This window comes from Colossoma macropomum, unplaced genomic scaffold (genome assembly GCF_904425465.1).
Source record: "Colossoma macropomum unplaced genomic scaffold, Colossoma_macropomum, whole genome shotgun sequence".
Classification (NCBI taxonomy): Eukaryota; Metazoa; Chordata; class Actinopteri; order Characiformes; family Serrasalmidae; genus Colossoma; species Colossoma macropomum.
In genome coordinates this window covers 13,622,954-13,649,998 of record NW_023494786.1, presented here as the reverse complement: position 1 = coordinate 13,649,998, position 27,045 = coordinate 13,622,954, and the positions used below count along the sequence as shown (strand labels likewise).

Genomic DNA, 27,045 nt, shown 5'->3' with positions numbered 1-27,045 from the left:
CGGATTGGTCTAACTCACCTACAGGCAGTTCACAGGCTCCATGTATTCAAGTAATTTCCCCACATAAAACTTGAAGAATACACATTAAAGGCAACTCTTGCAATCTAGAAATGACCCATTTTTAAATTCTAATATCCATATAAAAACAATAGATCTTTCAGTCCTACTATAGGGTGGTGGGCCCTGGTTGTTTAAGGGGTTAATAGTGCCTATAATGTAGCCATAACAGAAGGCAAATCAGAGGTAGCATCATCTGAATACATGGAGCTATGCAGCAAAATACAGATCAGAGGCAGCCAGCTTACACAAAACTCATATAAAAAGCCATCTTGCTGAGTTAGTATTCTTGGAGATCTTTCATCAACTATATTATTCACAGGAGAGTTGGAGTACAGTTCAATTTAGTGCACATTCGATAATAAATTATCCACCTTACATGCCAAGAAGGAGGAGGAGGACTTCTTAGCCTGCTTAGTAGGCTCTATTCAAGCATGAGTTGTTATGGCATGCCATAAGTGATTTCTACAAAGGCAGAAAGGTCATATTTAGGTTCTAAAAGCATCAGGCCACTCTGCATTGACCTAAATTGAACTTGGTGAGCAGTAGGTCGGAAAGTAGGCTCTGTATAGAAGTAGCCAGAAAACAATGTTGAAAATAAGGTCTTGACCTGTGCGCAGGCACATTAAGAGCATCCACAACTAATGGGCAATACCTATATGTTGTGGCGTCTGCCACACGCGTCGCATTTCAGAAGTGCCTTTTGAGCACCACATGCACCACCCTCCACTTCTCGTCCACTGAGAAGGACATTTGTTGCTGTTTTTGTTATTGTTGTTTTTCATTGGTTTGGGTTGTGTGTATGTGTTGAGTGTGTTGTGTTTGGTTGTGGGTTTGGCTGGAGAGGCTTGTGTGTCTGCCATAGCGTGAAGACATATGGCTAGAAGTGACCTGCCCTGGCTGTTTTTCATGTGCCTTTTCTGCTAGTGTAAATAAAAGAGCACTTCTTATGGCAGACATAATGGGCTCTTCTGCGTCTCTTTCTACACTGATGCCACATAATTCACTAAAATGACTCTTTCTGACTTGTTCATCAGTGTTCCTGGAGTGTGTGAACCATAGCAGTATCAAACTAACTTATTCTGCACAATACAGCTTAAAATCATACACAACCACTGATTACCCTGGTAGAAAAACACCATAGACTGGCTTATTTGGTCACCAGCAAAACTGGCGTATGTTGTGTTTTGGATGCTGGCATGCTGGTCACTCAGCATAGTTGTACCCTGTAGTTCAGACTGTTGCTTGTTCCTACACTGAATCAGTCTATTATGGCCAGTGAACAAAACTGTGTAAAGATGAACAGTCTGCAGTTGTGTTTTAAAATCATTGTTTTTTTTTTTTTTAACAGCGACTCGTTATTGTGTAGGTCACCGCACTGTCTAACTAAGCAAGATATCAGAGAACATCGAATCTGCGAAGCTGAATCGGTTCAGCCGGTTCACTCAAAAGATTCGTTCAAAAAGAAAGACTCGTTCGTGAACGACGCACCGCTCGAGCATCCACTGTGCTGCTCACCGCCTGAGGAGGAATGAAACAGAGCTGCTCCAAAGTCTGTCCAGATGTGGTTATCAGTTAATAGTTCTGTAGACTCGTTTCGGACTTTGTATGTGGAAAAACTCTGACTTGAATCGTCACTCAGAGACAAACTGTGCGCCCAAATGAGACAAAAGTTTTTTATTGATTAAACTGGTCTTTTATGGAGCAATACTCTGTGTTTCCTCACACGAAGGACGTCTGGCGAGTTGGGCGTTTGTTTCCTCCTCCTGAACAGCTGAGAGTCTCTCAGTGAGCCTGTGAGTGACGTGTGGCCGTTAGTCGTGTGAGTGTGCCTGTGCCTCTGAGTCACTGCGGAGCGGAGCGGTGATGTTCGTGTGGAGACGGGCAGCCCTCACTGCGGGACCCTGAGCACCAGGACTAGCAGCTGAACTCCGAGCGGCATCGCTCGTGTACGTGGGGCTAAAGCCCCCAACGCCTCGCTCTCTTCGGCGCAGATGTGACGGACACAGACTAATGCGAAGCTGGGAAAATTATTCGGTCGACAGACGAAGCAGACTTTTTCGAGCACGGTTGGAAACGGAGTGACTTCAGCACCTTTGATGACTTCAGTTCGCACACCTGTGAAGGTAAGTCGGGACTTTGGAACCAGGACAGATTATGGACATCTAGATAAAGCTGAGGAAACCTTTCATACAGTCATATCAATGGGCTGCTGCAGGCTGTATACGCGTGTTGTTGTGGTGCCCAAGTCAGAGTCCTTTTTGTCTTAGAAATGTCACAGTTAAAGCTGCTGAATAGCGACGACGATACCGGAGAACAGTTCCAGTAACTGTAAGAACAAATGCGTTTTCTCCATTCATAACACATAAGCTGCGAATCAGCAGCGTGTGGAGGTAAAAGTCTCTTTGTGTGCACAGTCAGTGAAGTTTATCATGGCATTGTGTGTCCTGTCATCAAACAGACTGTTCATTTTACTCACTTTACTGACTATTTCATGGTCTCACAAACTAGAAAGCTCTATTTTATGAGATATATTGAGCTGCATGTTATTGGTTTCTGTTATGGCACACGAAAGTCTCAAAATCTAAAAGGGATTAGTGTGGATTCAGGTATTATGGGACATCAGACAATATAAGATATGCATGTCAACACACTCTGAATGATAAAGCCATTCTTTTATTCATCTTCCCACCATAAATTACTTTTTTAATTGAATTAGCCAGTTTACAGTGTCTCCATTTACTCAGGAAGAACACTAATGAGCATCAGCTGAAATTGGAGTAAACCAGAGTTTCTTAAAGTGTCCTCTATCACCTGATGGCCCCTAATAACTGAATCCCCTCTATATGCGTGCAATCTCCAGTCTGTGGCCCGGCGCATTCTTCTCGGTGTGATTTATTACCCCGCTCTTAGCTCACAGTGCTGTAAGACATTTCACTGTGGAGTTGGGGAGGGTTGGGGAAAGCTCTCAGCATCAGATGTTCTGTTAGATACATGGAAAGCGTGTGCTTAGTACTGGTTTTCTGTACGGCTTCTCAGAGCCCCCCTCCTTTTTCTTGCTCAACCAACATTATTTTCTTTAGCAACTGGAATGCCGAGTATTCAGGGTGGACAAATAAAACATGGCAATGAGTCCCGTCTGGTCTCCATTCAGTCGCTCATTACTCCAGCCTGGAGTACGTCGTGTTATTAGCTGTCATGCCAGGGATGTCAATCATTACAACCTGAGCAAGAGTCTGCATCTGCAAACACAATAGGCCTGTGATTTAAACCATGCCTCGTACCATTGAGATGAGAGGTTCTGAGTGAATATGGAGCAGTTAAGCTGAATGGGTCATTTGTCAAAAGACTTTATCCATATTCCTCTTATAATTTAGCTCATAGTTGGTGTGTACGCACTTGCACTATAGCTTAGCTACACATGGTGTGTGTTGACATATGTGGCAGGCCTGCCAAGTGCTATTTGCTGGAAGAGCGGCCAGCTCCTGTTTATTTTCTGTGTAAACATGCAGTGGACCTGCTGGACACATGCATGTAGACCTTGGCTAAAACATGACAGTGCCGGATTCTGGTCCAGCGTTCACGCTAATATCTCTGTCATAGCAAAACAGTGCGCCTGATCTCTGCAAACATGGAATTATTCCCACCTAAAAGCGTTTTCTTTCTTTTTCCCAGCTACATGATTATTTTGAACATTGTTGCATATCACAGAGAAAAAAATATCTGTCTTGAATATCAGCCTCAGGGGTTTTTCTGGGGAAAGGGCATTGTTTAGTTACTCAGAGCCTATCACAGAGAAGAATGGGGCTCGGAATTGGTCATGCAATCTGAACTGAGAGACAGGAAGTTAGACCAACCCTCCCTCTGAGTGTTTGGAGTGTTGAATGTGAAGCTTACATGCTAAGCTCTGTTTGCTTTGAAAACCGGCATCCCTCTCACCCCTGCAGTAGGGAAAGTGGTGACCTGCTTCTTACTTTTTCTCCGTTTTCAGAGAGCGACCCCGTCTCCTGAGCATGCATAGGGAATAACCCTAATCCCCATTTCCTTTGCTGAACCCTAGCTAAAGGAATGCGTCCTGATGAGCTTCCCAGTTGCCTGCACAGGCTCTGTCAGCATGAACCTAGACTGTAATGCGTCTACAGAGCATCCTATATTACTTTTATCTGGGGGGTAATGATCTGTTCTACAATGTAGAATAATTTGTGGTGCTGAGGAGACTCTTTACAGCCCGAGAGTGTGTACACTGCATAGAGTGACTTGTATTTGCTCTATTTAAGGGTTTGCTTAACAACAATGTGTTGTTTCCAAACTAATGGCTCTTATTTGACAAGCAATGCTAGCAAATTCTGACAAGAATTGACCCATCTGTGCTTTATCTACAGCTACATTCTTTCATAGCAACTGCTGTAAAGTTGGGCAAACTTCACATAACATTGGCAAAAATACCATTCGACCTAATGAACTTGGATTGGAGTTCACCATTTAAAATTCTAGACTACCAAGCTATGTTGCTGTAGCTAATTGATGCTACACAGACTGAAAATGACAATGAATTTGCCACCATGATAACACTAGCTTGATTACATGATATAAAAATGCATGTGATATATCCTAACCATGTGATCTTTCACACACATACAAAATATAATTTGAAATTAATTATGCACTTAGAGTTGGGTGCAGTTTCTCAGTAGGTTTAATGGGACTTTTACCAACATCCTGGAAAGCTTGTCCAACCTAGCAACAGTTGCTATTAAAGAATGTATTTGTGGGTGGAGCATGAATAAGTCAATTGGAGCAGGAATCTTATGAAACTATTTTAGAGAAAGTTAAAAAAAGGTTACAGATATTGGCAAATTACAGTAATTTAACAGTTGCAGACCATTTATTAAACTTGTTGCAACTTAAGTATAAAAGCCCAACACGATGCACCACAGAAAAGGCTTAATTTTGTGAATACATTCACAATGCCTTTATTCATGCTTCTGTCTCTGTACATATAGTTTTGCAATGCCCCATAAACTAGAGTAACACAATATTCCCCGAGTACAGCTCCAGATGAAAACAAATAGATCAATGATGTGTGTATCTGGCCGATGTCCAGGTCAGTATATAAATGAAGCACAGCCTCAGACGGACTGTTTCCTCCTGACTTTGACCTCTCCGAGGCCTCTTGCTTCAACCTCAGCTCAGACCTCTAGCAGTCAGAACCTGCCTTTTATGCCCGTCTCCCTCGTGCAGCGGCATTTCCGACCCCATAATACACAGGCAGCCTGTGGAAGAGAGAGAAGTTGGCTTCAGTTAAAAGGGTGGGCTGGTTTGGAAGCATGGACTGGGGAGGGAGGGAGGGAGGGAGAGAGAGAGAGAGAGAGAGAGAGAGAGAGAGCCTTCATTTACTTTTGCAATTTCTTTCTTATTTGCATTGAGAATGAATTTACATCTTCCTTGAGCAGGAAAGAAAAAATCATATCCATTAAAATATGAACTAGCAACCTCATTATACTCATTCAGCAGTATTTGTTTTATGAAAAACCCAAAGCAACCACATACAGTCTCAAAAGGCCCATAATCTACATTGTGTTATATTTTATTTTTCTGAGTTTACGTACCAAAACAGTCATATGTCAGTTTTATATGACCATTTTCTAACCTTTTTTTATGCCTTACAGTTAAACAGGCTGTTTTTATTACAGTTCCTTTAGGACTAATATATGTAAATGAGCTCTGTTCTGATTGGCTGCCCTGTATTGTGCCTTGTTAAAAAAGTAGCCTGGGTTGAAAAACTTTCAATTCCACATGGATAGGTGGAGCTACACAGCTGTAGGCTGAAGAGGCAGGTATATGTAAAAGAATTGTTTTTTGTGACATCACAAAAAAGGGAATTCAAAACGGGCTGTTTTTGCAGTTTACCTTCCATATATGGACTGTACGGACTGGGGCGTGAACAGTTTTGCTGACATACCACACCAAACTCTCCTATATTAAAAAGTGAGGGAAATTTAATGTAATGATACATGCCTTTTAAAAATAAGGACTAATTATGCTCTTTTTAATCATACATGCAGTTGGGAAGTTTTGCAAGCATGATAATTTAAACAAGAAAATTATAAATATTGTCATGTTGCCCAGCTCTAATCCTAATGTTATGTGGAGGTTGCTTAAAGTACTAAAAAGGTTCTATACACTCAAACATCTCATTTACAAAAATGGTGCTCTAAGGAACCATCCATTGAAAGGTTCCTTTCTGGCAGCTTTAGTTTTAAGAGTGCAATACTGGAATTCAGCATAGAAGGAGAGATAGCAAGTTTATGACTGCATTGAGCCAATAACAGTGTAAATGAACAGACTAAAACTGTGGTATTTAATAGAATTAATGGAAACCTGTGTTTTGAGTAAATCCAGTTTTGAGTCTCTGACCAAAAGATTTTCTCTGAGTGTTGTGCTGGTCAGCAGGGTGTGCAGCAGTTACGCTGCGACTAAGTTTGTATGTCTGAGTGCAGGTGTGCGTGTCTGCTGACTCAAAAACAACACTGTCTCACGAATCGGTAGCATCTTCCATGAGTCATCTGTCCCGTCGCCTTCCCCATTCGTTTTGACGCATGCACACTAGAACTTGTCAGATCACTAACTGCATGCTGTCATACTCTGATGTGTCACTGTAAAAGTCCCAGACATCTTATCCTTCCAGCAACTCTAGTTGTGTCTGGTTTTCACCTCTCTCTGAATCATTTTTAATTGAGCCACTTCCTACTACCTACCTTAATTTCCTTTTATCTTTTGTCTGTGGCCTTCATTCATAGGCTGTATTGACTATGGTGTTTTTTTTATATTAACTAATTTTTTCCTCCATTCTCAGTCCTCATTCACCACTGCTTTTCAGGGCCAGTCATATAAACAGCCGCTTAGGACCCCCGAGCCAGCAGGGGGCCTTGTCTATATGTGGTCATTTCTTTTTTTGCTGCATTTTCAGTGCAGAAATTTAATCATGTAGCTGTTTGCATGAAAGTGTTTTTTTTTTATTCAAGATTTAACATCAGCATTGTTGAAACCGATTTCTTATAAGAAAGTCTGTCTGCTCAGATGCGTTCTTGGCACCGCCTCCCTGAGCAGTTTTTTCCAGTCATGCAACGCCAGGCACCTTTCTCTCTGAATGGAGAGAAAGTTGTAAACCTGAAACTGAAAACCACATTAACATGTCAACAACGTATTTAAACTCACTGGTAAAATATGATAAAAATTGCATAAACAGTTCGTAGTGTTTGGCTCAAATAACACACAAAAATGTGTGTTTTCAGCGTGTTCTGGCTACTCTATTCTCAGATCTCCACTATGAGTTGCTTTTCCCACTTATGGCTTTATCATCAAGCTGATTTACCATTCATTTTTTAACCAGTGAACTGTCTCCTCCTCCTTTATAATGTCTCTGATGATGCTAGCAGAATCATAAACAGTAACTACGTTCTTATGTTAGTTAGTGACAAGGCTGGTAACAGTTTTATTCTTGCATATAAACTTACTGTGGTGAGTGAAGTCCCCCAAGTAGGATGTTGCATAGGGCCCCCAAGTGTTCAGAAATGGCCCTATGTGTTTTTTTTACTGGCACTGAACTGCCAAGTAATCTCCACCACTGCTATGATGAAGTGCTAAAAGTGCATACGTCGCCCTGCACTTTAGATACACATTAAGGTTTTATCCTCCATGTTCGTGCTCAGCTCACCAGCTATATATAATTAGTTACACACAGAGAAACAAAGGGAATTTCCCTGGCAGTGGGAGGCTCAAGCTGATACTCTTACATCCCCACCCCCGGCTTCTTTTTTACAGTCCCATTCTTTATTATAGCTGATGACACTTTTACAGCGCCTCGGGAAAGTTTGGATGTTGCAGCTTTTACCGGTCAAACCCTTTTCCCCTCACTGCGCGCTCTCCGGGGTAATGAACGCTTTCGTGTGAAATTACGACTCGTCACAAACAAACGGAACACGGCAAAGAGCAAACATCACCGGACGTTGCCCCGAGCTGCTTATCATTATGTCATGAGGAGGCCGTTCTCCCTGCTTTGTCGCAGGCTGTCTGGGAATGCCCTGCTCTTTTCAGGACAACAGCCAGTTCCGTTATTCCCTCAGTAGGTGCTCTTGTTCTTGTTCTTGCATCAGTAACAAATTACTGACGCACACAGCTGCTGTTCTCACTCAGGGGGATATCACTGTAATGTGCCACAAGTGTGGTCCAAACCTTCACAGCTTCAGAATGTCCAGTTTAAGATCTGCTGAGCGCTTGAAATATGTAAACGACATCAGTTTGTAGAGTGTTCAGCAGATGTTCACTCAAATGCATTCAAATTTGCTTGGAGACGGGTATGTTTTCATGCACAGGGCTTAATAGGCCTATCTGTCATACTCATAAAGAGATAACATTTTTGCTGGAGAGGATTACACAGAGAAGCTAATTGAGCCACAGATTTTCAATGCGATAGATGTGCTTTCTGCTAATATATAAACAAGGCATACAGCCCACATCTGTTGTAAGTTAGGGACAGTATTTGCAAGACAAAATAATACCAATTTTGGATATCAGTGCTGAAAAGTTGACTTTGCCTGTTTGACCCAGTACCTCTTTTTACCCCCAATAAGAGTATGAATGATATGCATATTTTATGGTATTTTAGGGGTATATCAGGGGAGAATTCCAAAGGAGCTCTGTAGAGCGATGCCTTAGATGAAACGCTGTTGGTTTCAGTGGATGATTATTTAAGAAACTTAATTGAAAGGTTCTCTTAGAAGCCAAAAGTGGGTGTTCTGTGGCACTGCTTGAAAGACCCCTTTTGGCACCTTTATTTTTAAGAGTGTGTGCTGCATACATTAGTGTTTTTGTCTGCTTCTACACAGCAGCTTCAACTCAGGGCTTTCTCATTAGCTGGTTAGTTGTATCAGGTGTGCTGTGGAAGAGAAAACACCAAAACCATGCAGGACAGAGGTACTCTACGACCAGCAAAACCACTGCAGTATCTGAATATAGAAGGCAACCAAACAAATGTACAACATTTCTGCAGCTGGTACTTGAGGACCACATGCAGAGTGGCCTACTTTGCTTGTCTGCTTGTTCCCCTCCCCTGCACTTTTCAAACTAAGGGCCCATCTTGCTCCTGCCCTGTTTCGCTGTGCGTAAGTATGGGCATCCACTCCAGTCGAGCATTTTCCATTGTTGTTGCCCACGCCACAATAGAAGGCCTTTGTTGTTGGAGGGAATAAGGAGGAGGCTGAAGAGTCTGTTGCTGTGGGCCAGTGAATTGGAGCCAAGCCCACTGGGAAACGTGAAGGTCAGCTAGAAAAGAAACAATGATGTGGTGGTCCCTCTGTGTGTGGCCGAACAATGGGCAGGCAGGCAGGCTGGTACAGACCCCTCCCGCACTGTCCTTTATTGCAGTTCCACTGTTTATTTTTGTGTGTTTGGGTGCATCAGTGGTGGCTTTCCTCAGAGAGTTGGTCAACTGACTAACATCAAAGCACAACCTTGTCCTTTCACACACACACACAGGTCTGTTTTATACAATGCCAGGATGTGTGATATTACATAGGCTAGAAATGTATGTATTTATATGTAATAATAATTTTCTCAGCCCAGTCCTAAACCTGACCATAACTATAAGCTCAGTTACTGAAAAGCGATGGTTTAAAATATGAGCATGCAGGTTGTGCGCTTGCATACAGGCCTTGTGTTTTTGGGGATCCATGAATCACATCTTATGTTGTTATGTTGTCAAACCATACTTGCATCTGCTTCTTATCAGTGGGTAATCGACCAGTTCCAAGCCCTGCCTCATTTTCTGTCATATCACTGCCGAGAAGCTGCTGCTATCCGCTATTAGGTTGGTCAAGCTTTTAGTTTTTCCCGTAACAGTATAGGCTATATAGCAGGGGTGGCAAATGTGGTCCTGGAAGGCCATTGTCCAGCAGAGTTTGGTAATTTACCTGCTTTTAACACACTGTCTAAACCTGGCAATTAAATACTGAGTTGAATCAAGAGTGTTTAAGTAGGAAACTCACCAAATTACGCTGGACTTTGGCCCTTCAGGGCTGAAGTAAGGTCCTTGTGCATTTTTATACGTCTTTTGTGATTTCTACCATTATATCCTAATAACATTAGGATATTAGGATGTATTGCGGTTGTTTGGAAGGAAGAAAGTACCAAAGCTTTGCATACTGGGTTTTTTTTTTTGAAAAAGGAAATATGTAGCTTTTGTACAAAGCACTTTACAAGTCAGGAGCATTTTGCTTTCTATGTTAGTCCTGTTTTTTTTTATGTCAGGACATGTACAAAATGTACAAAAACTAACACACACATACACAGGCGCACACACACACACACACACACACACACACACACACACACACACACACACATAGGGACAATGCCTACAGTGTGACTCTGGAGTGTGTGTGAGTGTGAGAGTGTTGGGGGAAGCCTGCACTCGATGTAATGAATACACATCGCTGTTTACAGTAGCTCCACAGCAGCCCTTCTCACTGTGTAAAATCATATGCAGCTAATGGCTCACAGATTTCCATTGTATGTACTGTTTTAATGTTCTTTTCTCCTATATTAAAACCACAAGCTAACATGCAGTTCATTTGTTTCATTCTGCTGGTTCAAGTATAATGACATCACTGTTTGATTAGAATGCTGTCTGCTGTCTGCGCTGACGTTCTGTATGACATTGTCAAGAGCCAGCTGGATTATATTAGGCTGTAATGCGTGTGATTAGTCATTCTTAAATTATACAACTCAGATCCCTCTCACACGACGCATTTTTAACCTGGAATTGTCCTGCGCCTTCTCCACAATCAGTCACACGAAGGGAAAAACTCCCTCCTTACCCCTCCAAACACTCACGCACACATTCTCACACACGCTTATACACAAAAACTCACTTGTTTTTCATACAAAGTCAGGACGTGGGCTAAGGCCCGTCACGATCAGGAAGTTTTCGTGATTAATTGTGATTAACAATTTAGTTAGCTTTTTATATTCATTGTTTATACAAGGCTAAAGTGGTCACATTGGCTGATTAGCTGTCTTCCTTGCTATCGATACTTAGTAGCTCCCAACTGACGACAGACACAGGTTACGCTCAAATAAACAAACAGTGCTCACTGCAGACATCTAAAGGTGTTAACAAACATTAGATAAGCATAAAATTTTACTCACTGCCGCCCTCTTAAGTTGTTATACCACCAGTCAGAAGTTCACATTCTGTTTCTTGCCACATAAATATCTGGTTGTGAAAGCTACCAACTGTGGAAAATAACTGTGGTCAGTGAAAATATTGAAGTAATTGTGAAAGGCCAGTATGGGATCATCATCAGGTTAGTCCTGTTTTACTCTGATTTACGGACTGAAAATGTGCGAAAACAAACACATTCACACACACAGCTGTCCAGCTGTGTAGCAGGGCTCTGTCAGCAGGAGTGTTTGTCAGGCTGAAGAAGAAGCTGGGCTGGAAGAAGCACGCGGATGCACCTGGAAGCATGCCACGCGAGATACGACTTACACGTGAAATTACAGGGCGGAACAAGTCCTCCCTCTGTGCATTTTTCATGATGACATCGTTTTTGCTTGAGGAGCATGTTAGGCTGCACTTTGACACTGAGGTCGGCGCTCTGCATTAGGAGCTACAGAGTGGTGTTAGCCTCAAGCTAACCTCTGGGTTGGCTAACCAGATGTTGGCCCATTTCCACTTGGCCTGAAAATACCCCCCCCAACCCACCCCCTAACCCCCCTTAACACACCCCCTAACCCCCCTTAACACACCCCCTAACCCCCCTTAACACACCCCCTAACCCCCCCTTAACACAGCCGCTTACCCGCTATTAGACCCTCCGCGGCTGTAGAGGTGGGGGCAGAGTTAATTCTTACCGCAATTCCATTTGTGGAATTCGGCAAACAAGCTCTGGAGCCAAAAAAGTATACACGAGGCCTAACCGCGGAGTCGCGTAGCGTTCTGAAGCCTTCGCGGTCACAGTTACAGGAAGTGAGATGCCTTTTAATGAGGCAACACTGGAAATGGGGCTCTGAAAGGCCTGGGGGCGTGTGGTAGGAATTGCGCTGAAAGACAGTGCATGGCGACGAGCCAGACTCATTTTTAATTTTGCTCTGGTTGCAGAGAAGTCCAAAACAGATCATTACGCTTGGCTCACAAGTATTAAGTGCAACGAAAGTATGAAGGCACACATAAGTGCCTCTATAGTAGGAGTTATTGACCTAGACTGTCTTGAGTGTACTAGGCCGTGAGATAAGACACCTCCTTATTACCACACATAAATCAAAACTCCCCTGTTAATGTTAATCCTTTGAATCCTAGGCTTATCATTCAGCTATCAATCTTAAAGGAGCAGTGTGTAAGATTTAGGGGGGTCTATTAGCAGAACTGGAATGTAGTATAGAAAACCATGTGTTCATTAGTATGTAAGCACCTGTAACTCTGAATCGCTGTGTTTTCGATAGATTACAATGTACATATACATCTTTTTCCAACATGTTGCACCGCCATGTGTCTACAGTAGCCCAGAAACCAAACCAAAACGCTTTAGAAAGTGCCTTTCATGGTTTTAGCTGCCAGTGCTGGCTAACCATTTTGTACTGTGAGAAGTTTGAAAACCCAAATTTTGACAAATGGAGGATCATACTTATTATTTAGCACAAGAAAAAGTGAAAGAAGTGAAAACATGAAGAAGCAAAAGGAAATCTGGACAGGCGATGGCAGAAAACCTGGCCACCATAGGTTCTACTACTGTCTCGTTCAAAAGTGCATTTTGGTATCCGACAAAAATGCACCTCTTGCTATGTGTAAATTCACACTATTTTGACTATTTAAAAAGTTCACCAGAGTTGAACATTTATCAGAACATTCTCTAATGTTACCATACTTCAGCCAATAAGAGACAGTCTGGGGCAGGACTTCAGTCATTGATTTTGATGTTGAGCAAGATGGAGGAGAAACTGTTTGCTGCTGTCAGCACAGCTATACAGTCCAACTGTTAAGATAAACTGCTAGAACATTTTTGGTCATGACCATTCATGTTTGAAAGAATGTCCATGATTCCTGATCACACAAAAACGTAAAATCCACCTACAAACTGATGAAAAATAAGAAAAGTATTAAAAGAAATGAACAAATCCACTTAGAATTGTTGGAAGCTCTGCCCTCGCACTATGATATTTACATTATTTAAAACTTGAGAATCATGACCACTGAGACCTGACAGTCATGCTTGACAATTCACAGTTGGCAACTGACCACTATATCAATTGGTGAAGCTCTGTTTAACTGGAGCCTGTTTAACTTGGGCCCATATAAATTATATCGGCACTGCTACTTAGCATTGGCATCTGTCACAAATTTTCAGTATCAGTCAGGCTCTAGTAACTACTACTAAACCTATATGTAAATTATGTAGTTGTGAGGCTGAGGAACTCAGGTGGGCCCACATATGGTTTCTTAGAGTTGGAAGTGGTAACCTTTTGGTGAAACAGCAGAAGTCAGAGGAAAAGGCAAATGTCTAGCCTTCCCAGCCTTGTCTGAGTTATGGAAATCTGCTGGAAAGCTTTGAGCAGGTCTTTGTGAAGCTGAACCCCCTGCTGGTGGTGTTCTCTGACGGAAGGGCGAGACGGGAGTGTGTGGAGTGAAGGCCAAGGGCAGGTGTCACTGTGGGACAGGTTCTATCCCAACACCAAAAACAAACACAAGTGCTTCGTAGCCTAGCCCTGTCAGCCCTAATGATTTCCTTTCACTGGAGCGCCAGTCCCCATTGTGCCGACAGGACACATGCTCAACACACTGCTCGGGCAAGAGAGGAGCACATTCTTGTGTCCAAGCCAACCATTACATATGTTCAGCTTTCTCCTCTTTTAAAGGAGAGAGAAGGAGAAAAAGGCAGAAGAAAGCTTCTACGAGGTTATAGCACCCCCTCCCCCTCTTTCCCAAACAACTTCTATTAGGTTTCAGCTCTTTAATTGTTTTGGCTCCGAACGTATTTTTTTTCCCCCAATGCTTTTTTCCCCAAAGCCTTCCTCTTTCAGTGAAAGAAACGGAAGGCACTGCAGCACTGATAAAGAAGGACCATTGCCTTTAGCTTTTCTCTCTACACTATTAGAAGGAAATTCAACGGAATAAGAGTCATGTTCTACGACTACTATTCATGCTTCTGTTTTGTCCACTGGTGAATCCTGTAGGTTTTATCTGTCCTATTGCTCTAAAATGGTAACTTTATACGAAAGGGAAAACAATTAAAGAGGAATTCCACTGATTTGTCAAATTTCTGCGTAATAAATAGTTAAAATGTAAACAAAGTCATTCAGAGTGGTTTGATGCAAAATGCTCTGTTTTAGAGAAACTTACAGAGTCAGAATTCTTCACAGTAGTGGTGAAATGAACCAGACAACCAAAGCATTTGATGCCTTTAAAAGCTACATCACAGAAAGCTATCTCATGAAATGGTTACAATACACCACCTGATGCCTGAGGCATTGTTTTACAATAGTGTTTAGAGGCTTTGGCCTGAAATGTATTTTTTAGTCCATTCATGGCAAAAAGGTACCTGTACAGTGAGATAGTTCCCAAAGAGAACTTTTTCAGATTGCACCATTGTTAACTTGCATATAAAACTCAACATTGCATACAGAATCTGAAAAACACCTGTGGGTATACCAGGAGTTTTGAGTAGAAAATAAAATGGCTATATTTGCATTGTAGACATTGTGACCCCTGGTTACTATTACCACTGTGAAGAAAATCAGAGAATCTCTAGAATGCATCATTTCACATCAAATCACTCTGAATGTTAACATTTCAATTATTTAAACTGTTCCAAATTGTGTTCCAAATAAGTTTGGAACATTTTTATTCATCCATCGTAAAAATGTTCATATAATGCAAAGGACAGCTGGCACTGTCCAGCTGAAAAAAAATTACAAGTTTTTCATTTGACAGTCATGACATGCAAAAAAAGAGAAAAACTGCACATAAGAAGTGCACGTCCAATAGAACATACCTTTCCCCTCTTGACCTTTGTGGTCAGGACTGGCTGTCAGTTCTGCCCCACTTCCAAGCTCATGTTTTCTGCTTTGAGTATGAATGTGTTATACAGTGCACCTGGGGGTTGACAGCTCCAGCACTGAGAGATTTTTCATTGAGTGATTGGGAACATTTCTTTCCACACAGAATGCTTCACATAAACAGAAACTCTAAACTCGTTCAAAGCCTCACACTCATTCACATTAATGTTCACTTGGTTGAATAAGATAAAGCATTGTACTTTCAGCACAGACTGAACTGGAATGTATTTAGAAACCCTTCGTTATTTATAAAAAGGTATTTTTACTGTGTTAAATTTAAACTGCAGTGTTCTAATGTAAGGTCTTTTGCAGGTTTCTACTTCCTGTGCCATAGTCACACCATGCCTGAGGGAGCGGGCCGTGATAACCAGAAGAAGTCCAGCAACCAAGGTCAGCATGTGGTCTCCAAAACACTGCCAGCTGAAAATGAAAGCAAACTAACACAACATCCCTAATCAGTGAGGAATCAGGCAAAGAACTCTTTGATTCTAGTGTTGAGGGATGAAAAAAACATTTTAATGATGTTTAAATTGTTTTGCTCTGCAGAGGATGCCCATGAAAGCTCAAGCAGGAATATGAGTCCAACTAAAAGAAAAGAAAATCTGAAAGGTCTCTTGCCAGATACAGCACGGTCCTCACTGGAAATAAGACACAAAGCACGTTCATGATAAATATGTCCATTACAAATGCAATGAAAAGGTCCTGGACATTAGATAGAGACCCTGAATACCAAGAGCCTTGGCCTGCAAATGAGCACTGTTGATATTTTTAGACCATAGCCTCCTCCCACAAAGAATACTTGCTTACATTATCAAGGAAAGGGAACTGAAGCATGTCATGGAAATATCTTGACAATTGCGATTGTTTAGGGCTGGTCACTTCTTTTTGGAATGGGTTCTGTAAACAAGAGATAGAAAAGCCTGATCAGTGTCGTAATGCAAGGCCCAAATAGCACATTTAAATCCTTCGGCCAAGAATTATGACATTTGTTTATAGAAATAAAACCTAGTTCACTGAATTTGCATGTACGGGACTGTGCAAAAGTCAGAGACCACCCTTCATTTATGTAATTTCCAGTCAGTGCATCCAATAAGTAAAAGTTATTTATTGTTCATGATATGAGGAGATTAGATAAAAGAAAATCCACTTTCATGAGGTAGGGAAACGTCAATGGAAAATACATGAAAAGAGAAAATGGGACTCCTAACAGCCATGCAAGACCTTCTTGCTTTTTTCCTGATGCTGAAAAATGAATGACTTGTACTTAATGGCAGTTTTGATTTCTTACCTTTGCACAGTACTGTATTTGAGCGTTGTAGCACTTTGAATCTCACTCACGGAGTTCCTGTTTTGCAGGTCAGCTTGCTTCTCATTTGTTGCTTTTTTTAAAGTGCCTTAAACTTCCATTTACTGAAACCAATTCAGAACCCACACTTGATTTGTTTAATTTGTTTACTGGAAAGTCACTATCCATGGTTTCACTTCTGCAGTGGTGGTTTAGAAGACACAGCCACAGCTTGAAACACAGCGGCTGGGACCCAGTAGTGAGCAACATGACACATTACTCTAGCAGCATTGCATGTTTCCAACACAGTAATATTGTTAATGGACTTTGAAATTGCCCAACTAATGTTCATGGAATAGATTCCTTGTTTGATAGAGAAAATAAACCTCAGAGAAAAGAAAAACATCACACATATTGATCATATCGTAATGTTCAAGCAAGCATTCTCTTTGTTAGCACTGATGATGTACGCTGAACTCTTTTAGAGGAAAACACACCAGGCCTGGTTTGACCACATCCTCGCAGTCAGGTGCAGAGTGCCACATCTTTACATCTGTGCAACGGGCAAAAAGAGGAAGTAGCACCTTACGAGTATGAGCGCAAAGATATTAGTTGAAAATATTAGTAGATGCTCACTATATTGTGCAACACTCAGAGAGCACTCATGATTTATTTCGTTTCCAGTCAAAACGAGCACAAGTACAGGCAGTATCAGACAAAAAAGCAGAAAACAGACATTTAACAGACGTTTACACAGAAGGCCCTGAAACTGAAAGTAATATAAAATTGTTCAGTATTTAGTGCGTCCACCCTTTGCTTTACAGTTTCCATTCTTTTCGGAAGTTTTTCAAAGACATCTGTGAGGATAAGTTCAGTCTTAGCACTTGGTTGCATTTTTGCTTCCCACTATCCAAGTAATCCCAAACACATTCAGTGATGTTGAGGTCTGGACTCTGGGGTGCACAGTCCGTTGTTCTACGAACTCCAGCAGCTTCGTTGTTTGATTTTCAAATTTTCTTATTTTCCGCCTGTTTCTTTTTCTCAGTAATGGCTTTTTAACAGCTCCACATTCTTTGAGTTGTCTTCTCACAGTGGTGGGATGGACACGTTTTTTTTCAGAAGCAAGAGTGGAGCTTTTATTCTGCTCTCTCTCAAAGATGGAAGCTTTAAGTGCTGTTTATCTGATGGTGTGAGTTTTGGTGGTCTAGCAGGTCTTGCACAGATCCATTTTTTTACATCTTTTAATCATTTTTGAACTCTAGTTTTGGAAACTCATGTTTTTTCTCCTAATTTCCTGTGACTTTTCTTATGCAAGTTCAATCTTATGTTTTATCTGATCTCCTCAGAAATTTCCTGCAAAATGAATTGCAGTTTTGACTGGAAATTAAATAAATGAAGCGCGTTAGGTGACTTTTGCTCAGTGGTGTATGAATTGAAGTGCAGGCTGGTATCATAATGTGTTGTTTATCGAAGTTTAGGGACTTTCATATAGTCTTTCTGGTTTTGCAAGGCTGCACACCAATATGTGTTTAGACAGGAAGAAAGGGGTGTGGGTGTGACATATACATCTCTTTCTGTTTCACTCGTTTCAACTGAACCGTTTGTCAGGCGAGACAGCATGTTTAGCAAGTGATGTGGAGTGATGTGCTGCAATCGGAAAAAGGAAGATAATCAATTGTAATTTTGGAGTTTGGCCATGGTACCCTTGTTCGTTACCAGTGCTGGCTGAAACAGTTTTGGAGTAAGAGGACTGTAGCTAACTCTGGGCCAATGTTGTTGGTGATCTCTGAGTCTTCACAGTGAATTTGCCAACAGGAAATCAGGTAGGTGCTGTTGGCTTTGCTTGCTTTTCTAGGACGTGGCTATATGACCTTTGCATCAGGACACATAGTTTATTATCGCCCATCACTTAGACCGCTACATTTGGATTGGCTGATATTAATGTGAAAGACACTGCAAGCATTCCAGCCTTCTTTTAATGAGGTTTTATACTATCCTCAATGCCTACATTTTTAAATGCTCTCATACCATGTTTAAAAAACAGGTCTCTGGTCAAATGTATAATGAGAGCAGTAAGTAATCCTGTGCTATGAAGTTGTAATTTAAAGAGAACATAACAAACACATGGTTGGTTCAAATTATGTACATTGAGGATCACATAGATTTCTGTGTTACCCTGTTCTAAAGGGATCATTTAGACAAGAATATTTATAGAGAGGGAGTATTTGGACGCTGCCCAGCTCCAACATCTTATATAGGTTTTCATCATATGTCATTATGAAGAAAATCATTATGGCTTCTAAATGTAGCTATAATCACGTCTTATTCATGATATATAGATGGTATTAGTGCCACGTGAAATCCTCTGACTGCACTGAATAGTGATTTACAGCAGTATTTGTTTGTCTTGGTTCCAGAGGATGCATCAGGTTTACATTGCCACACTTGCATTAGGATTTATTTCAGAGTTTGAAACAGCTTGGCCCCGAGTGCATTTTTTCACCCAGTACAACCAAAAAACTTGTCAGAGAACTGGCAGCTTAGTGATCTGAGCTTGAACTGAGCCGACGCTAATCATACCAGTCTAGCTACCAATGATCTATGCTTAGCTGTGGAGGGCATTACTCGCTTCTCCTGCTATTTTTTTTGTTCCCTTTTCACATTTTTTCACGTGAGACTGCCGCCATATCGCTGTTGATCTTGGGAAACAGCCAGCCAAAGATAAACACTTGCTTTCAAGCAGTTTATGAGGCGCTTAAATCAAATTTAGACAATCGATATTGCCAAAGTGCTTTCAAAGCTTTGGAGCAAGGGGAAGGCGTTTTTTGAGAGCAGTTCCAGCTAATGGTTAGATGGAGCGTTTGATAGATGATAGGCAGACTTGGCCGGCCGGTGAGCGAGAGAGAGCGTGCAACAGTTGACTGCATTGCCTGCTAGGTCACAGGAAGTGGAGGATTGTTGCTCTCTGTTGGCCTCTGCTCAGTAAATGGGCCACCATTGTAGGTGCCACAGCTCCACATTCAGCCTCCAAACAATGGCCAGTCTTACTCTCTACAATGACCTGTTTCTGCTAGCCGTGATGGCTAGACTGTTTAGTTCACGCCCATGTACAGTACTTTTCAGTTCCAGCACTGTGGTGCTGTCTTACATGCACTGGGTGTAACAAGCACTGTTCTGTCCGAATGATTCGTGTGTTTGCATGTTTGGTCATCCAAGAAATTGAGGGCAGGAAGTTGCAATTCCTGTTTCCTGTGTTTTCTCTGTGTCCTTTTTTGCGTTTCTATGCAGTGCTGCTTGATTGACAGGCTGACTCTGTGGGTTTTCACTCTGAATTAGTGCAGTGTATTTTTGCTCAATCACACCTTTCCAGGCTACATGGTTTCCTGAGCGGCTGTCAGAGGAAACACTAGCAAAGCCGCACAGTGAGCATGTTTACTACTGCTGAACATATACTTCTGAGAAAGTCTATGAAGACAACAGAGAAAGTAATGATAGCAAGTAGTTTTATATGTTCAGAGCAAGGGTTTGCACGTAAAAAGCACATCTACTTCTGCACATGGGCCTACACTACTGTTTAAAAGAATCACCATTCAAAATAGTACAAAACAGGTTGTCTGCAGATACATATAGTATTCCATTCTAATATGCTAGTCATGTGCAACATCAGATAATTAGTACGAAGAATTTTAGATTCATCCAGAAGCTTTACATTTCATAATAATGGAGAATGCTATAGTTTTAGCATCAAGAATGAAGTTAAATGAATGAATGGTAAAGATGATGAATAATGAAGTGAATATCCAGGATACATCATATTCGAAAAGTAGAGATCAAATCTCAAGACAGATATTATTGTACAGAATTACAGTTTATTATTTGCATTATATCATCGTTCTATTTTTTATGTTGTTTCAAAAGTATCTAAATTGAATAAACCATCCAAATTTACATTTTGGTGACTACTTAATAATATTTAAGTCTGCCATGTACGTTAGTGTGTGTAAAATAACAAAAAAATATTAATATGACAAATAATTCCAAAGGTTAACAGTAGTGTATGCTTATGAAAAAGTATGAAGGCGAGGAAGAATGATAGTTTGTAATTTACATATTGAAACTAACTTTCTGTCTCTCACTTTCTCTCACTCTCAAAACTGTCAATCTCTCTCTCTCTCTCTCTCTCTCTCTCTCTCTCTCTCTTTGTCTCACTTTCTCTTTGTTTCTGTCACTGTCTCTCTCTTTCTTTCTCTCTTCCTGTCTCTCACTTTTTCTGCTCTCTCTCTGTCTCTCTCTCCAGCTGCTAAGCGGCCCTCCTCTGTCTCCTCTCTGAGCGGGATCGTGAGTCGGATGGCCTCATCAGGGGGTGCGTCCCGCGGGAGCTGCACTTCCGTCAACACCGTGTGCTCAGACAGCGACCGGGCGGCCAGCCTCAGCTCCTCAGCCTCCTCCGCCTCGCTACAAGACGCTCACTCCTCCTCCTCCTCTTCCTCACTGCCCTATGGAGCCGTGCCAACCTACTCCTGCCCCAAGCGTCAGGGCTCCGACATCAGTCTGGACCTCACCCCACTGTCCCTGCTGCCCGGAGCCATGCCCTCCACACCGCTGCCCAAGCTGTCTCGCCTGCAGAGGGTGGCGCTGGAGATTGTTGAGACAGAGCAGGCCTACGTGAGGGACCTGAAGAGCATAGTGGAGGTAATGCTGCTACAGCTCTTCACACCTTTATCTTAAAGGTGTAAAAATTGTAATGCGTCTTTTACACCTGAGGTTGCATCTGCATGTGCAGATGCATCAGTTTTTCAATGTTGGAATCAATTGTTTTAAACAAGCAAGACCCCAACAAGCTGGATGCCATTTTTGGCTTGTTTTCCACTGCTGTGTATATTCTTCCAGTCACGTTTGTGATTTTAGAGTATTTTTAAAAGCAGTGCTGAATCATGCCAAAATAATCAAACAAAATTGAGTTGAATCTTGGTGAAATTTGAATCATTACCTCCTGAATCATTTCATAAAGAATCTTTATCAAATCAAAATGTTTTAACATTTCTCTTTTATGACATTTAACTTTAGAAAAGAATACTACATAGCTAAGAATTTTATCCATACTTTTGTCCCTTTTTAATAGATAATGTCATATTGTATGTCACACAATAGCAGAAACTACATAAGCAAGTTTATTTGGGAGTACATAAAGGGGTGCTCCAGCTCTGGCCCAAAATTTCATTTTAAGCTGTATTCTGTAGCACAGTTGCATCCCTCAGCCTCATTAGTTTGACAGAATACAGGATTTTGTATCTTTTTCTGTATTTTTGTCAATGTTCTCTCACAACAATACCCAGAACACACTATGCAAATATGTCATACATTGTGAACACCCCGCAAGTGATATAGACATCCTGACTGCTAGCGTAGCCACAGATGTAGAGGCTAGCAAATACATATGTGATGTTGGGGTTCCTAGCAGTAACATGAGCTGTCTGGCCTTTTTCTGCATTTGTAAAACTAGAGGGGAAAAAATAATAAATTTCAAACAGCCCACCCTCAAGTTCAAAAGTTAAAGTTTCAAAAGTTCCACCTACCTTGAAGATACATCATCGGAAGGATGTTTTTCTTACTCTAGTGACTCTTGTGGCACTGCTGTAGGAGGCGAGTAAGCAGGTTTACAACAGACGTAGCAGTGATAAAGTTTTTCATTTTGGCTGGAGTGCCTCTTTAATAACTTCACATAGTTCAAGGCAAGTGTGATGTTTTAGCCATGCAGTTCACACTGTGCTAACCTGGCAGTGTTACTTGTCAGTTCCACTAAACTTATAGCTGCAATGTAAAATTAAAGAAGCAAACTTCAGACACCAAATATGTCTTAGCTGCTCGACTACATTCAGGGTAAAAAGAAAGTTGTGTCTGAATCATAGCTTTAAAAACATTTTGATAAATTAGGTGCCCTCAAACTTTGGACAGACAGGGTGCACCTCTCATGTTGAATGCTTTGAAGTGTAATGTATTTGACTCGCACCGAACTTCTTGGACGAGAACCGGCAACTTCAGTAGACTTTTATATACACCCTGTCTCTTCCCAAACCATGCGTGCCTGAGGCATTCCTACTGAGCTCTAGGAATCTGAACTGACACAAAGGCCTTTATTTCTGCGTTAATGGTATCATATTTACTTCAGATGTAATATATGAGCCATGTAGCTGATTGCAGGGAATGGCTGGATATTTGGCCCTGCCAGTTTTCTCCTGATCATTGTGAGATGTGGTGGTGCCATTCATCACACTCTCAGGTGGAGCGGAGGAGGCCGTGGCAGCGGATGAAAGCAACAGTAAATTTAATCTGTCACTTCAAAAGCATGTTTGCACTGTTTCTCGCTGGGGTCAGCCGACCCGGGACAATGAGAAGGCTGTTGTTCTTATCTCACATACACACACACACACAAACACATGAATCAGATGGTGCTGAATAGTATAAGAGACTCTTTGTAGAGACTCTCAACACGTTTGTCATATTCCATGTGGAGTCTGGCGGCTAAAGGGCCGTCTGAAAAGCTGACCTCTGGAGAAGGTCATTAAGCTTCTGTCAAGACAGGTAGAAGGTGAGTAGCTCAATAGTTTTAAGAATTTCACTTAAAGTCACCTACTTTACAGTGTTAAACTGGGATGCAACACTTAAATCTATAAGCCACTTGACTGTGATATTTAATGCTATGTGTAATGATTGTACAAAACTGATTTTGGTGTAACTTTAACTATGATACTTAAAGCTACACTATGTAAGATTTGAGGATTTGGATTTGGAAAAAGTTTGCGAGTGCGTTGAAAGAATATTCAAAGAGCCAAATAAGCTGATTCTGTTACTGGCACTGGCCTAATTAATATTGAATTAAATTAATGTGTGTGGTCATATTTGTGTATTTTGAGTATTTAACAACAGCTTTTAGTGTAGCTCAGCCAGTCATATTTTAGAATTAGAAGGAGTTTTATAAGTGCAGTTTTACCAGTGTGACTAACAGACTCCCTTTTTGGACTCTTTTTTCCACTAACACCTCATATTTTTACTGAAACTCAAAAAAAGTGTTAAACGTGTCCTAGCCTTAGCAGTTGCATTGTCACAGATGTTGGTAGCACATCTGTCACACCCATGGTGGCAGCAGAAAACGAGTTTGCACCACATGCTGTAGGCATTTTTACTGTGCATGCAAAACATGCAATGCAAAAGCATTGTCCATATCTAGCATATTTATTGCATAAAGTTGGTGTACCTGTGCTCATCAGACTTAAGCTGGTAGATGTTCGTAACTTGGAGCAAAGTTTGACAGCATTCAGAAATTAAGAGTAAACTAGCTGGTTAGACATTTTTGACAGACAGCCAAAAGCCAAACCGTTTTTATGGCTTATCATACAAGCTGGATTTTAGATATTTTTTATGGCAACACTGCATCTGTGCCAGGAGCATGGGTGAGTCCCGCATTGAATGACGGGGTCAGTTTGACCGGAGCCCTTGCTGAAGACTGAGATTTTTAGTCATGCTTTTTGAAGTTGCTGTCATGTTGCCTGTGCTGACCATTAACAGGTGTCAGTCAGGTGCACTGTGTTGAGAGCGATATGTGTCTGTGTGCGTGCATCTGTGATTGGCGTGAAGGGAATCAGTGTCCTTTGAATACATAGACTGAAATGCCTGAAATGTATTGCTTTTCCTTATCGCTCATGGGCCTTTTGAAGTTGACCGCTTTAAGATTTAATAAAAAGAGAAGGCATGCTATTGAGGCCTGCCCAGTGAAGAGATGCCTTTAGATATGATGGCCATAAATTGGTTGCTGAAAGAGAAGGCTTGAGCAGAGGAATACTGCTGTTTTATCAGTCTGCAGCTTCAAAACAGGACATATTTGTTGGGTGGGGGTTTGTGTGACACACTGCTGACTCGGGGATTTGCACATATGATTGGTCTGGAGCCCTAGCTGAGCGGCTGTTAGTAATAGCCGTCTGGTTTTGATAGAAAGCCCGGCGAACTATGATGTCAAAACTGCTTGAAAGTGCTTAAAAGAACTTTTCTTTGTGAGCATGTGTGCGTATTGTGCTCTATATTTTCAGGAGTGCTTTATAATTTGTCTGCATGTGCATATGTTTGTATGACAAAGAGCATTGGGGAACATTTTGGGGAACAGACGGAGTGAATCCCCTTTTCCTTTACGCTGTATCTCAGCCAAATAGGACAGGAAATTGGGGGGGGGGTGTTGTGGGGGGGCTTTGGCTGTAACCCCCATTTTGGGGCACAAGCAGAGGGGCCCGCTCACGAGAGAGAGGGACACGCTCCTTCTCCTCCAAACTCTGACCTAGTTTCTCAGACAAAGGCTCAGAGAAAGTGTGCAACTCTCAGTGACTCTCTCTCTCCTTTTTTCTCCTCCCTCCCTTTCTCTTATTCCTTTCTCCTTCCTTTGTCCGCCTTCCTCTCCAAAATTCCCCTCTGCAGTTTCTTTTTCTTTCTATTCCTCACACCTTTCTTTCTTTCTCTTTCTTTCTTTCTTTCTTTCTTTCTTTCTTTCTTTCTTTCTTCCTTATAAAGATGCTTGATTTGGTTCTGCCTCTCTTGTGGTTGACTCTCTCCAAGTTGTTTGTCCACTTCCATTAACATACCATAACATTCACCGACCGGCTGACAGGTTCAGACTATTACTCATTCTTATAACTTAATAATAACGCAATCATTTTGTTTTGTTTCCCATGTACAAACCTCAACTTAAAAAATTTGAGACTGTATGTGAAAGGCAAATCAAAAGCCAGTTTGACCTGTAGAATACAAAAACAAGTTATTTAATGTTTAACAGACTGTTTCTGGAATGAATGGACATCATGTTCCCCTAAACATAAAAAAAACACCCTTCCACGAGCATGAAGTTCAAAAGACAGTATGTCGTGGAATGGGGGGTATATTAGTGGGTATATAACATGCACATCTGTAAAGGCACTGTTAACACTGAAAGATATATACACATTTAGGAGAAAAATGCTAGACAACATCTTTTTCAGGGATGTTTATGCTTATTTCAACATGACAGTGGCAAGCCACATTCTGCACATGTTACAACAGCATGGCTACAGTCCAGATCTGTATCCCTTTGAAACTGTGTGCCACATTAAGAAGTGCAAAGTGCAACAATGGAGGCCCCGTATGGTTGGATCAGTTCGTGTCTTCAGTCCCCAAACATTTATTAAGTGTTGTTAAAATGAAAGGTGGTCAACATGGTCAACTGTTCCAGCTTTCTTGGAACTTTTGCAGGCATGAGTTTCAGACAGAATTTTCTCTAAAATCCCAGGCCTATGACAAACTAAGGCTTATTATTCAGTAACTACACAGACTACAATGCAAACTACCTGAGATGTTCTAGGGTTATAGAAGTATGTAGTTAAACGTTGAGCCCACTGTTGGGCCATGGCCCTTTAAGTGGTTAAAAAGATAACCCCAAATGGACCTATCCATGCTCTGCCCATAAAAGAACTAAGGGACTATCCCCTCTTTGAGCTTCAGCTGTATCATTTAGTCACAAATCTTGCTTTGTGAAATATGCCCTGCTCTGATTCTCGTATTTCTTTCTGTCTCCTGTTTTTCAATTTTCTCTGCCTCACTTTGACATCCCTCACTCATCCTCTCATCGCCCTCTTTCCTTCAGCTCCCAGGCAGCACCAGCGTCAGGGGAATTCTTTCTTGCTTATGGCGGACTGTAAATCAGTGTAATTACAGTGGCCCTGTTCCTTCTTTGCCTTTAAAAGGTGATGAATGCATTGGGCCCCTTATTTTCCACCTCATTTTGCCCCACCTCAGGCCTGTTTGCCTTCCCCGACACCCTGGTGGCTCTGGAAACAAACACGGGGCGAGAAAAAGCGCCCCATTACGATCTGCAGGAATGCAGCTGAGCGCCATGAGGAGTGAGGGAGGGGGGGGCACAGACCGCCATATCGTCTCGCATGCCTCGAAATGTTTGTTTGTTTATAGCTATTTATTGTAGCAGTCGAGTCTGGAGCCTTTTTTTAGTCCGTTTGTTTTTCGCTTGGTGGCCCCTTCTGTTAGCTATGGGCCTCTATTTTCTCAGGACAGATTGCATCAGTAGTTAATGCCAGCCATGGCACTTCCAATTTTTCCAGTCTATCACAGTTCAGAAGACCCATCTTATGGGTGTGGAATTATCAGATGATGTTTGTTTATGCTAAAAAGCTGCCCAATTAAAGGTTAATGAGGCCAAACAGACACTGATAAGCGGATACTCCTGATTAGCAGTGCCAGCTGAAGTTTAGACTGGGACCAGACAGACTGTGGCCAAAAATGTACCATTCTACTGAGACTGGTGTTGGCTGCTGGCCTCCGCTGCACAGAAATAGCTGTATTGTAGACCGATTAGTATTTATAGATGGCAATAAGTGCTTAGATCGCAAAGTCTGTTTTCCACATTAAGTCGATAAAGTAACTGGATCACGGCAGCACTATTAAGTTTAAAGGTTTATAGCAACACTTCGAGGAGTGATATTCACCCCCTCTGAATCGTTCAAATTCAAGTGTTAGCTCACAACAGTGCATTGCAAGAGTTACTGATTTGGCTGTTT

General features: G+C 41.6%; 1 protein-coding gene across 2 annotated transcripts in view; it reads left to right on the top strand.

Annotated features, from left to right (window-relative positions):
- Positions 1-1,540: 1,540 nt before the first annotated feature.
- Positions 1,541-27,045, top strand: part of plekhg2 (pleckstrin homology domain containing, family G (with RhoGef domain) member 2) — a 52,035-nt gene continuing 26,530 nt past the window's right edge. The window contains exons 1-3 of one of the 2 annotated variants that reach the window (XM_036561251.1): positions 1,541-2,183; positions 15,484-15,561; positions 20,754-21,148. In XM_036561251.1, the coding sequence (XP_036417144.1) occupies positions 15,513-15,561; positions 20,754-21,148 (444 nt within the window). In that variant the 5' untranslated portion in view covers positions 1,541-2,183; positions 15,484-15,512. Of the gene's footprint in view, positions 2,184-15,483; positions 15,562-17,969; positions 18,280-20,753; positions 21,149-27,045 lie in introns of those variants that run through there. The other variant, XM_036561253.1, reaches the window with a different exon arrangement.